The sequence below is a fragment of the Orycteropus afer genome, unplaced genomic scaffold (assembly GCF_000298275.1).
Source record: "Orycteropus afer afer isolate SDZICR_OR568_19922 unplaced genomic scaffold, OryAfe1.0 scaffold00644, whole genome shotgun sequence".
In the NCBI taxonomy this organism is placed as follows: domain Eukaryota; kingdom Metazoa; phylum Chordata; class Mammalia; order Tubulidentata; family Orycteropodidae; genus Orycteropus; species Orycteropus afer.
The window spans coordinates 87,259-99,603 of record NW_006922231.1 but is presented as its reverse complement, the minus strand read 5'-3'; the positions used below and the strand labels follow the sequence as shown (position 1 = coordinate 99,603).

General features: G+C 36.3%; 1 protein-coding gene across 1 annotated transcript in view; it reads right to left on the bottom strand.

Annotated features, from left to right (window-relative positions):
- Positions 1–12,345, bottom strand: part of ABCB1 (ATP binding cassette subfamily B member 1) — a 119,146-nt gene that overhangs the window by 75,665 nt on the left and 31,136 nt on the right. Inside the window, exons 6-11 of the mRNA XM_007956634.2 lie at positions 4,286–4,457; positions 2,391–2,504; positions 2,135–2,245; positions 1,828–1,953; positions 1,509–1,712; positions 1,025–1,195 (exon numbers count right to left, since the gene is read on the bottom strand). Of these exons, the coding sequence (XP_007954825.2) occupies positions 1,025–1,195; positions 1,509–1,712; positions 1,828–1,953; positions 2,135–2,245; positions 2,391–2,504; positions 4,286–4,457 (898 nt within the window). The remainder of the gene's footprint in view (positions 1–1,024; positions 1,196–1,508; positions 1,713–1,827; positions 1,954–2,134; positions 2,246–2,390; positions 2,505–4,285; positions 4,458–12,345) is intronic.

Below are 12,345 nucleotides of genomic sequence, written 5' to 3'. Positions count from 1 at the left end.
ATGATTCACAAAGTCCAAATAATAGAACTGTCCCTACAGCTAAGTTTTTAAGGTCACCAAAAAAACGAATTTTCTTTCATATCTAAATTTACTGCTTGATTATATAGATTTCCAAGTCCCTTTAAATGAAAATTTATTCATCACTAGTGTAAAAAAAAAAAATAGGAGCTCTGGTGGCATAGTGCCTAAGGCACTTGACTGCTAACCAGAAGGCTGGTGGTTCAAACCCACCATCCACTCCTCAGAAGGAAGGTTGGGCAATCTACTTCCGTATTGATACTGCCTCGGCAACCCAAGGAGGGGTTGCTGTGAGTTGGAGCCAACTTGACGCCACATAACAGCAACAAGTGTAAAAAAGACTATAGATAATAAACAAATAGAATAGACCCCAAGAGACCTGATGCTTTTATTTTAATATCTAACTTAAAAGTTACAGAAATTTCATTTTCTTTTCTAAGACTGTAGAAGAGCCCTCAAAATCTGAGTGCTTGGCATAGGAGAGGTTTCTGCCTGGGATGCAGACCAAACTCCATTTTGTATCATACTAAGAGACCTGAAAAGAGGCATGTGAGCTGAGCTGACAGGAATGGGTTAATCTGCATTGACTCAGGGAAGATAAGGACGAAGGGAAGCAGAACTGCAGCTGCTCCCAGAAAAAAAAAAAAAAAGCTTTTGCACAAGCTGTCCCTATCCTTGAAATACAAGTAAAACCATTTTTGCAAAATGCTTGCATAGACCAGCTTTACTGATTAATAACTTACAGTTACTAATGTATGACTAATAGTGTATGTACTGTTTCTCTAAACTTCTCCTACATAAAAGCCCCTCTCTTTTTCTGTACTTTGGTACAATTTGTAATTTTGCAAATTGCTGCCCAACTAGACCTGTAAGATCCTTCAATAAATTGGCTTAAGCTTTTTCACAGACTTGGTCTTACTCATTAACATGACCAATATTAAGAGAAATTAACAGCGGAATATTCTTTGCTTATGAATCAAGTTAATTTCAACTGAGGGTCACAGACCTTATCTAGAGCGACCTGAACCACTGCTTCGCTCTCAGTGTCCAAGGCTGACGTGGCCTCATCCAGCAGGAGGATCTTGGGGTTGCGGACCAGAGCTCTTGCAATGGCGATTCTCTGTTTCTGTCCACCACTCAGCTGGGCTCCTCTCTCCCCAACCAGGGTGTCAAATTTCTACAAGGCAGAATATAACAAGATTTAGCAAAAGAACACGTTTCTCAGTTTCCATCTTAAGATGCAAAGGAATCCTATAAACAACCCCAGTCTCACAGGCTATGGTCCAGTTCCTCATACCTCAACAACAACCAAGTACAATTTACAAAAATATGTCTACTACTAGCTGATGCTGCCAGAGATCTCAAGTCATCTTGAGTTCACTTCTTAAGAGGTTCCTCCTATGTTAAAAGGTTTCTTCTTAACTTCTGTATGTTAGCCCAGCATTCTATTCTTTAAACCTTTAGCTTGACAAAGATCAAGCACAACATACCTGGGGCAGTTTCATGATAAAGTCATAGGCATTGGCTTCCTTGACAGCCTTCTCAATTTCATCCATGGTGACATCTTCACGGCCATAGCGAATGTTTTCAGCTATTGTGGTGGCAAATAATACAGGTTCCTGACTCACTACACCAGTAATTTCCCGCAAATACCTTACATTTAGGGTCCTAATGTCCTGTCCATCAATACAGACCTGAAATTAAAAAGTGAGATTTTCATACATTTAGAACTGAAATTACAATGTCAGAAAGATCTGCAATAGTAACCGCTGATTGCTGCAGTGTCTAGGTCAGTGCAAGCCATCTCACCGTGCCCTCTGTGGGGTCATAGAGCCTCTGCATCAGCTGAACTGTTGTACTTTTCCCACAGCCACTGTTCCCAACCAGAGCCACAGTGTGCCCACTCTGAACCTTCAGATTGAGGCCTTTCAAGATCTACCAGGACAAATGAGAAATAAACAAATATTAATGCAACTGACAGATACAGGGTCTATGAACTGGTAGTTTAGTTTAATACTAGGTTGAAATATGTACATTTTTCACAATCTCTTAAAGGAAAGTATCAAATGTTCTTTATCCAATACATAGTTTAATCATTGATTAATTATTATTGTACCTTAACTTCTTTTCGAGATGGGTAACTGAAGTGAACGTTTTTGAATTCCAAATTTCCTTTAATATTATCTGGTTTGTGTCCATTTTTTGAATAGCTGTCAATGCATGGCTTCTACATAGGATAAAAATTTAGAAGATTACCAACTTACAATAACTGCTTTTAATGAAATTTTTGGGATATCTGGTGGAAATAAGAAAACTGATCCTCAACTAGAAAGACTTTTAGATAAATGGATAAACAGCTATTCCAAACTTACATTATCAATAATCTTAAAGACTTCATAAGCTGCTCCTCGTGCATTTGCAAATGCTTCAATGCTTGGAGTTGCCTGTCCAATACTAAAAGCTCCAATCAACACAGAAAAGAAAACCTAAGGAAAGTGAAAGAAAAACACTAAGTTAGTTAGATAGTTTTTAGTACAATTTTTTTTGTTGTTCTTTCTTCTAACACAGCTAATTCAATTTAAAATGACAAGGCAACATATGAGTACTGGATGCTAAAAAATTAGTTTATATTAAGTACTTTTCAGTTTTAAATGCAGGATCAATCTTAACTGATAAATGAAATCATCTATAAGTTCTACAGAACCAGTCTATTATAATACAGTAGTTTTTATATTATTGAATGGTTGAGAGTCTCAACTTAGGCAAGGCAGAGTAGAAACAAATATTAGCAGAAGAGCCAGAAGACCTGGAGTGATACTAACTGGCTATATGTCTTTAGGCAATTCTTCTAGAACCTCTTGGTCTCAGTTTCTTCATGAAGATGGGCAAGATTTCATCTGTTCTTCCTATCTAACAACCAAATGTACCCGATAAGACAATGTGTACGAAAATATTTTATAAATTATGAAGCACACACACCTGAGACATTATTCTTTCTCAGCTTGTCCTTTTGTCACACCACACTGTGTATTCTAAGGTTTGATAAACAGACTTTTGGGTTTTTTTGTTTTGCACAAATCAATTTCTTCTTGGTAAAGATTTGATTTTGCTCCCCTTTTTGGTTAAAGTGAACTGATGTCACTATTGGTCTCTCTTTAAATCACATGGGAATAATTGTTGTTGTTGTTGTGTGCCATCGAATCGGCCCCGACTCATAGCTACTCCTCCTTGGGTTGCCAAGGCAGTATAACTACGGAAGTAGATTGCCCAACCTTCCTTCCAAGGAGTGACTGGTGGATTTGAACCGCTACATGGGAATTATGTTACTCAATAATTTACAAAGAAGCACCTTTGATATGAGGGTGGCTATGAGATGGAGATAACTGGATCACACCTAACAACAACAGCAACTTTGCTATGCTATATGATACTATATGTCCATTATTTCAATTAGTCCTTACAACAACACTTTTTTTTTTTCTTTTTCCAAAAGTCATCGCTAACTGAACAACCTCACAAATTTTGGATGTGGCAACAAAGGAAGCAATTATTATCTGATTTCCAAGGAAATCTGGCTCCCAAGAAGGGGAAGCGTTTTAACTAACCAAGCAAAATACAGTCTCTTTTTAACTCAATTTACTTGTGTTTAACCTACGAAAAAGGAATTGAATGACCCTCCTAACATTATGTACTTTATTAGATCAGGATACATACTGAACTTGATTTGTGAATTATTTCATTGTCTTTAAATAAGAGAAGACAGCATCACAAGGCAAGCCTTTGGTGCTTGTACAATGGCCTATAATATGGAGAACTTCTAAATACAATATTCTTTTAGGAAAAGTACAGATTTATGCTTCTATAAATTTGTGAGGGGATTAGCTATCATTCAATGTAATTTGAAAAGGAGTTAATCTGCGTATATTGTTATTTGTCATGAACAATAAAAGAGAAAATAAAAATGAAGCAATTAGCATAGAGTCTGGCACACAAAAAAATAATCTCAACAAATAAAGAGTTCATCTCACAAAGATCGGTAACATTAATATAACTTGGGCTGCAGGAGTATTTGTGCAAGAGATGTGCAGAGCTGACACCAAAACTGGTTGGATGCATCTAACTTCCACTTCTTTTCTTCTTTCCACTTTTTAATCTAATAGTGTTAATTAAGTTTCCTTGAATTATTCAAAAACATATTCCTTTGAAGTCAAGCTACAGACACTCACAGTTTTAATGATGACTCATTTCTTAATATAATGTTACTCACAGTAAGTACTTCCCCAATGGTGTATTCGTTTGCGAGGACCAATGTGGTCCCATACCAGAATGCCAGAGCATAGGAGGCATAGATGAGCAGGAAAGCAGCACCAAAGGAAATGTTGGCTGTAATAGCTTTCTTTATCCCAATTCTTTTAGCTTCTTCTAAATTTCTGTTATACCTAAGAAAAGGAACAAAAATTACCACTAGTATTCACAAATCTTAGGAAAATGTGTCAACGTAAATACAAGGACACACTGGGCCAGTATGATGGTTACTGAGTGCTTTACACTGTGCCAAGCCCTATAATAAGTGTATTATATGTATTTTCTCCTTTTGTCCTTACATCAACTTTTCCTGTAGAAGAGGAAACTGAGGGATTTAAAGGTGGGATAATTTGTGGGGAACTAAAAGCTCCTTCACAGGCCTTAAAAATAGTGAAATAAATGAAGAGCTACTTAGCAAACTTCCAGAACCGGTACTGTTTTATACACAGAAGCCATGAATACATTTGCCATCTGTTAATAAGATAGAGCTATAGATCTAGAACACGTTAAATATGAGCAAATCATTAACTCTCTGAGCCTCAAGGAAGCTTTACGGACAGTTTGCTTTCTGCCTTGGCCCCTGCTGGAAGGACTAAATGAGAAGAGACCTGTGAGAGCATTCTGAGTTCTGAATCACCAAGTACTGCTTTTTATATTTAAAAGAAACTGACTACGATTTATCTTATTTCCTTAGACTATTTTAAAAATCACTGACCTAAAATAATTATTTGGCTTAAAAATAACCCATCATCATTGATCAGTGTCCTCCCTTCCTTTCTACATACTGCTTTGTATCATTCTATCTGCCAATGCTTTCCAACATTTTTCAAATCCTGGCTGTTCACTGCTGGAGTAAGAGGCTCTGACTTAGTGGCATGGTCCACCTCTGGCTTTCCTAAGCCACTTCAAGGACAAAGGAATCAAAATCTCCGTACATCTATAACCCCGTAACCCATTCACAGCACAAGGCTTTACCCTGTGTTAGCCAAACTTGGAGAACACCCATTAATACTTCTTAGAACAAACTCAATGAATTACACAAAAAGTGGCAAAAACAAGCAAGCAAACAAGAACGATGCTGATATCCTCTGAAAAGTTTCCTTATCCAAGTCTAATGACTTAGAGCTAACTTCCAACGAGAATTCAATCACCTTCAGCTGTTCGAGCACAGTTAACTTCTGATGTTAAATTTAAAAGAAATGGTGTCTATAAACTGTACTTTCATTTATGAAAAAGAATATTTTGTTTAAGAGAGATGTGGAGATAAGCTAATGGGGCCCAAATTTAAAAAAAAAAAAAAAAAAAGATATTTGCAAACATTGAACCAAAGTAAAATTATTAGAGAAGTAGAACAAATGATAAAGTAGTCTCTGTCTTTAGCCTCTTAATCTACTATTACCTGCAAAACTTAGGAAAGTGCTTTTCTGAAAAGAAGGAGCTCATGATTAAATGTTGAAATTGAAGAATGACTTCTAGATAAAATTCCTATTTTGAAGTCTCTGATGAATAAAATAGATGACTATAAATATTGGGTGGGTTCATTCATTTTCTTTGGTGAATTTTTTCTGTCAGTTATGTGCACCAGAATTCAAGTACTGCCCAGATATGAGCAACCATTCTTTTTTGCCTTCATGACAGCTTTTTATAAACTACTTATTTCTATCATTTACAACAGCAATCCCAATGAAATTTACAATAACAACCTTGTTCACTAAAGGCCAGGTTTAAAGAAAACTTTACAGTGATAGAATATTTCTTTTTTAGAGCTTCTCTCCCACAAAAGTGTAAGTCCCAAATTTGCCAGTTTAATGTTCCAACAGCAAAAAAATTTTTTTATATTTATTTTTGAGAAACGTGTTTCAGTGGTGATCCATATCTCCTGCTATATAAATCATTGATCTGAGAGGAAAGGTATCATTGGACATAAATTATACATGATTACATTTAAGGAACTTTGACACGACTCATACGCTTTTATCTCCTTTACTTCAGTTCTTGCTTACCGAGACTACTGTAGAAATCATTTCACTGATGTGCTGTTGTCCCATGCAGCCAGAGGAAACATTTGCACAGGAAGAAGCAACAACAGGAAGAAAATCATTTAGACACCAGAAAAAGTAAAAGCAGGAAAGAACAGGGTAAGGAGGGAGGAGAAATTAATGATACTTCTTTTACACAGGCTTTTTGAAAAGCAAATCAAAACTACAATGATATCACTTCACCCCTCCCCCCGCCAAAATGGCTATGATCGAAAAAATGGAAAACAATAGGCATTGGCGAGATGGAAAACAGGTGTGGACGAGGATGTGGAGAAACTGGAACCTTCATTCATTGCTAGTGGGACTGTAAAATAACACAGCTGCAGTAGAAAACAGTTTGCTGGTTCCTCAATAAATTAAATACAGAATTACCATATGATCTAGCCATTTCATCCTATGTATATACCCAAAGCAAGTGAAAGCAGGAACATAGATATACATACATGAGTAATCATTACAGCACTATTCATAATAGCTAAAAGATGGGAACAACCTCAATGTTCATTAACAGATGAATGGATAAACAAAATGTAGTTACATAAAATGGAATATCACTCTGCCAAAGAGAGAAAGGAAGTCCTGATACCTGCTCCAACATGGATGGAAATATGCTGAGTGAAATATGTCAGTCACAAAAGGACAAATATTATATGATCTAAAAGACAAATATTGTATGAACAAAAGGACAAATATATGTTGGCTCTACTCTGAGGAGGCAGCTCTTCCCCAGTCATATTATGAGTACCTTCTGACCTGAGAGGCTCATCTTCTGCCATTATATTGGACAATTTTTCAGGGTATTCATAAGGAATTCAAGTAATATGTCAGTGTTTCACTGCTCTTCATAAGGTTTTCAATGGCCAGTTTTTTCAGAAATGGTTGGCCCCATCCTTCTTCCCAGTCTGTCTTCATCTGGAAGCTCTGCTGAAACCTGTCTACCATGAATGAACCTGCTGGTATTTGAAATACCAGTGGCATAGCCTCCAGCCTCACAGCAACATGTAAGCCACCACAGTACGACAAACTGATAGATGATTGGTGGACTGTACGATCCCAGTTATATGAAATATCTGGCACAGCCAAGTGTACAGAGACCAAAGTCTGTGAGTGGTTACCAGGAACAGGCATGAAGAGGAAAAACAGCAAGTCACTACTTTTACAGAAGCACTGAGCTTCTGTAGAAGGTGATAAAAAGAAAATTGGAAATGTGTAGGGGTGAGGGTTGCACAACATGATTGACATAAGGTCACTGGGTTGTACATAAAAAAAATGCTGAAATTGCAAGTGTTTTGTTATATAGATATACTTACCACAATTCAAAAAAAAAAGTCACACACAAAACCAGGTATTAAAAACATAAATTTATTAAAAGCTTCAGCATGAAAATGGTAATTAAAGTAGGAATTCCTAAAATGTACAAATGTATGACAAAAATATTGGTATTTGGAAAACATTATTAAATGTTATGAAATTTATTTATCTGTATGTGAATATAAGAACAAGCTGCAATTTTGGTTACACAAATAGAAATTAATACTAATATGTAAATATATTTGCCAGACACATATGAGAGAGAAAATTACTGTGTTTAAATTAATGATAATGAGACTATTCTATACAATTGAAATAACTTCATTTTAAATTTAGATTAAATTTCCATTTCAAGAAAGGCAAGAACGATCTGAACCTGCTAATTTAATAAGAAATTCAGAATAAACCTTAATTATTTCTCTATGTAGAAGCAGAGAAGAGGAGAGGTAAAAAGACCTGATAAGAAAACAGAAGTATATGTGTGGTCTGAGAATAGTTCTACCCATTCTACTTCCAAAATATATCCCAAGTCTAGGGACATGTCATTCCTCCGCAGCCTCCACTCTAGATCAGGCCACCATAACTGCCTGCCTGAACCATTACAACAGCCTTCTCACTGATCTGATTCCACTCTTTACCTGTTCTCATCCATTCTCCACACTAAAGAGTGGTGTGGAAATTTTAAAACATAATCTGAATCATAGGAGCTCTGGTAGCATAGTGCCTAAGGCACTTGACTGCTAACCAGAAGGCTGGCGGTTCAAACCCACCAGCCACTCCTCGGACGGAAGGTTGGGCAATATACTTCCATAGTGGTATCACCTTGGAAACCCAAGGAGGGGTCGCTATGAGTCAGGGCTGACTCGATGGCAAATAACGACAACAATATGAATCATCATTTTCCTGTTTAAAAATTCCCAATGCTTCCTGGTGTCCTTGGAAAAAACTCTTAACTCCTCCCCATGGCCTGGCCTACAGTCTCCACATTCTGGACCCTGCTCAACTCAACAAGTCTCTCTTCAACGCAATCTCCCCTCACACAACCAAGTTTTAGTCACGTAAGCCTTATGATCCTTCCTAGAACATATCAAAGTCTTTCCCACCTTAGAAATTTGGAAGAATCTTCTACCCAGGAAGGGCAGGCTTGTTCTCATCCCACAAGTCTAAGCCTGAATGAGACCTCCTCACCATATTTAAAGTAAATTTGTCTTCTCAATGCTTATCAGCATATTCTTTGATTCTTTCAGAACATACATAAAAAATCTATAATTCAATTCCTTTCTTCAATAACTGCTTTCCCCTCTTCCTTTCTATTTTCCCAGCTAGTTTCCCTTTTTGTCCATCTTAGTGTTTTGACTGAAGATTATATGAGGACACATAGCCCATGTTTCCTATTCACAACTGAACACCTAGAGCCTAACACAGTGCCTGACATGTAGTAGGAGCTAAATAAATAAATTTGTTGAATGAATAAACTGAAGGAATCTGACTGCTAACCCGAAGGCTGGTGGTTCAAATGCACCAGCCACTCCTTGGAAGAAAGATTGGGCAATCTACTTCCATAGAGATACCACCTCAGAAACCCAAGGAGGGGTCACTATGAGTCGAAATAGACTCAATGGCAGTGAGTTTGCTTTTTTTTTGGTTAACTAGAAAGAACATTAGGCCACCAGGGTGTAGTCTTAAATCTACTCTTGTTCTCTAGACAAAACTACTTTTCATTCTCCAGGGAAGAATGTTCTTTGAAAGATACAATCTAGTAATTAATAATTTCTGAAGAAATTACTCCACACACAAAATAATCTGAGTAAAATGAATCTCATTTGCTTTTATTCTTATTAATGGAAAGTTGATCACCATCTTCTATAGGAAAAAATAACTTTCGGTATCTAATTAATTAAAGCATTCCACTTTATCTTTTATATCCATTCTCTTAAACGTTTAGTGAATTAAAATGATTAGATTTCTTTAAGTTCTGAATGTTAGATTTGACTACATATGTTAGACTTGAATGTTGTATTGTTAGACTTGACTACCTGAATGACAGAAGACTTGACTACCCTTTCTTTCTTCATGAAGCTTACCTTTCACACATCATTATAGTTTTTCCTCCTAATAATAATTTTAAAAACAGTATCATATTCCTCAAATTTAGGGTACTATTCACTGTAACAAGTACTGTTATTCTGTCATTTTTGTGTACTATTAAGAAAATAAGGAGCCTTGGTTGTGCAATAGCTAAGTGCTTGCCTGCTAACCAAAAGTCAGCAGTTCAAACTCACCAGCCACTCTGTGGGAGAAAGATGTGGCAGTCTGCTTCTGTAAAGATTGTAGTGTGGAAACCTTATAGGGCAGTTCTACTGTGTCCTGTAGGGTCAAGTCAGAATCAACTCGACAGCAATGGGTTTTTGTTCTTTTTTATTAATAGCTTAGTGCAAACTCTCTATATTATCTGGCACCCAAAGAGCTACAGCTTCAATCTAATAAGCAACACACACACACCACACAGAAGGAAAGAGCACAACTTGCGTGTCTCAATGTTAGCACCAAGTGCAGGGAAAGGAAATAAAAACTCCCCCTATGAATTTTAACTATAAGGGAGTAGTCATGCAGGTCTACAGTATGAATTCACACTATCAGTGTGATCCTAAAACCCTTATACAGAGACTTTAATGTAAATTAATCTCAGGTCGGCAGTGCCCTGGTGAATGGAGAAGCAACTACAAATCCTTCCTGGAAGAACTCAGCTTCATTCCAGACCCAAAGTAGCTGTAAGATGACAATAACTATACGACTGATCGCAGTTTCAGAGACGATAAATGGTCGGGGGTGAGATACACGTCTTAGAATTGAGGAAACATTACATTTTCTCATGATTACTGGTTTGTGAGAATACCATTATTATGAATAGTAATCAGTGTATTTTTTTTTTTTTTTAGTTTCACAGTTTATTGGAATGTCTAAGGAGACAATCATCTGTGAATAATGATAGTTTTGCTTGTTTTCCAATCCTTAACAGGTTTTATTTCTTTCTGCTTTATTTCTGTTTATTATTTTTACTCTTACTTGTTTCCTTGGTCTTATTGCATTAGGTAATACCAGGATAACATTAAATAGAAAAGAAGCTAGCACATACAGTTGTTTCATTCATTATTTTAAAGGAATGCTTTAACATTTCACCATTAAGTATGATGTTTCCTGTGAATCCCCACGATATATCCTGGATCAGGTTTGGAAGAAAGTTCTTTACTGTAACTAGTTTTAAGAGTTTTTGCCATGAATCATAATGAATGTTTTTTCCTCAGCCATTTAAACAGTATTATTTCTTTTAATCTGTTAATGTAGTTCATGACATTAGCAGATTTATTAATGTCATGCCACCTTACCATTCAAGGGAGAAAACCAACTTGTTCGGGATCTCTTTTTTTTTAACTTGATAATTTGTTTCCACGTGGACTTGCTTAGTTGCTATATTATCTAGCATTTCTACATCTATATATAGGTGAAATTGTTCTATAATTCTCCTTTATTTTTCCTCTCTGGTTGTGGCATCAGTTACACTAGCCTCATAAAATGAGCTCACAAATTTCAGTCCTTTTTTCTCATTCTCTGTTAAAATTTGTTTAGAGGGGTTATCTCTTATTAAAGTTTTGACAGAACTTGCCTATAAAATTATCTAGACTTGTTGGGTTATGTTTGCTTGTTTAATGTTTGTATGTGTTGAAAGAGAGTCAAGGGAAGGTAAGATTTTTAATTTTAGATTTAATCCTTTAAAGAACATTAAGTCTACTCATGTTGCCTTATTCTTTAGTCAATTATATTAATATTGTATATTTCATCGAGATTTTAAAATTTGTTGGTATAAAGCTGTAATTTTTAAATAGATATTATCTATAGCACTTTTCCTTACTCTTTTTTATTCCTGATTAAATGTGTAAATACTTGTTCTATGTATTTTTAAAAACTTATAGATTTGCCAATCCTTAATTTTTCATCCTTTACCTTCTCTTAATTTTTGTGCTTAAAAAGAACAAAATTATTATTTTTTGTTATTATTTCCTTCTTACACTTTCTTTACTCTTTTGGTCTCTTTCTAACTTCTTAATGTGATCCTTGGCTCATTAATTTTTAGTGATTTTTCATTTCTCCTATAGACATACTAGTGTTATCACTGGACTAGAACTCATTTTTAATGTGAAGTTCTACCTTTGGGAAGAGACAGTTCCAGAGGCCACATCCACTGCCATCAAGTCAATTCTGATGCATAGTGACCCTAGAGGACACGGTAGAACTTTCCTACGGGGTTTCCAAGGCCGTAATTATTTACAGAACCAGAATGCCTCATCTTTCTCTCATAGAGGGGCTGGTAGGTTCCAACTTCCAACCTTTTAGTTAGCAGCCTGATGCCTTATCCACTACACCACCAGAGTTCCTTTCCATAGTCCACTAAACAAACAAACAAACAAACAAACAAAACCAAACTCACTGCCATTGAGTTGATTCCAACTCACAGTGACCCCCTTTGGGTTTCCAAAGCAGTAAATGTTTACAGAAGTGGAAGTAGACTGCCCAGTTGCCTTGGAGGGAATGGCTGATGGGTTTGAACCGCCAACCTTCTAGTTAGCAGTCAAAATGCATTAGGGACTACACCACCAGAGCTCTGAATGTGTGG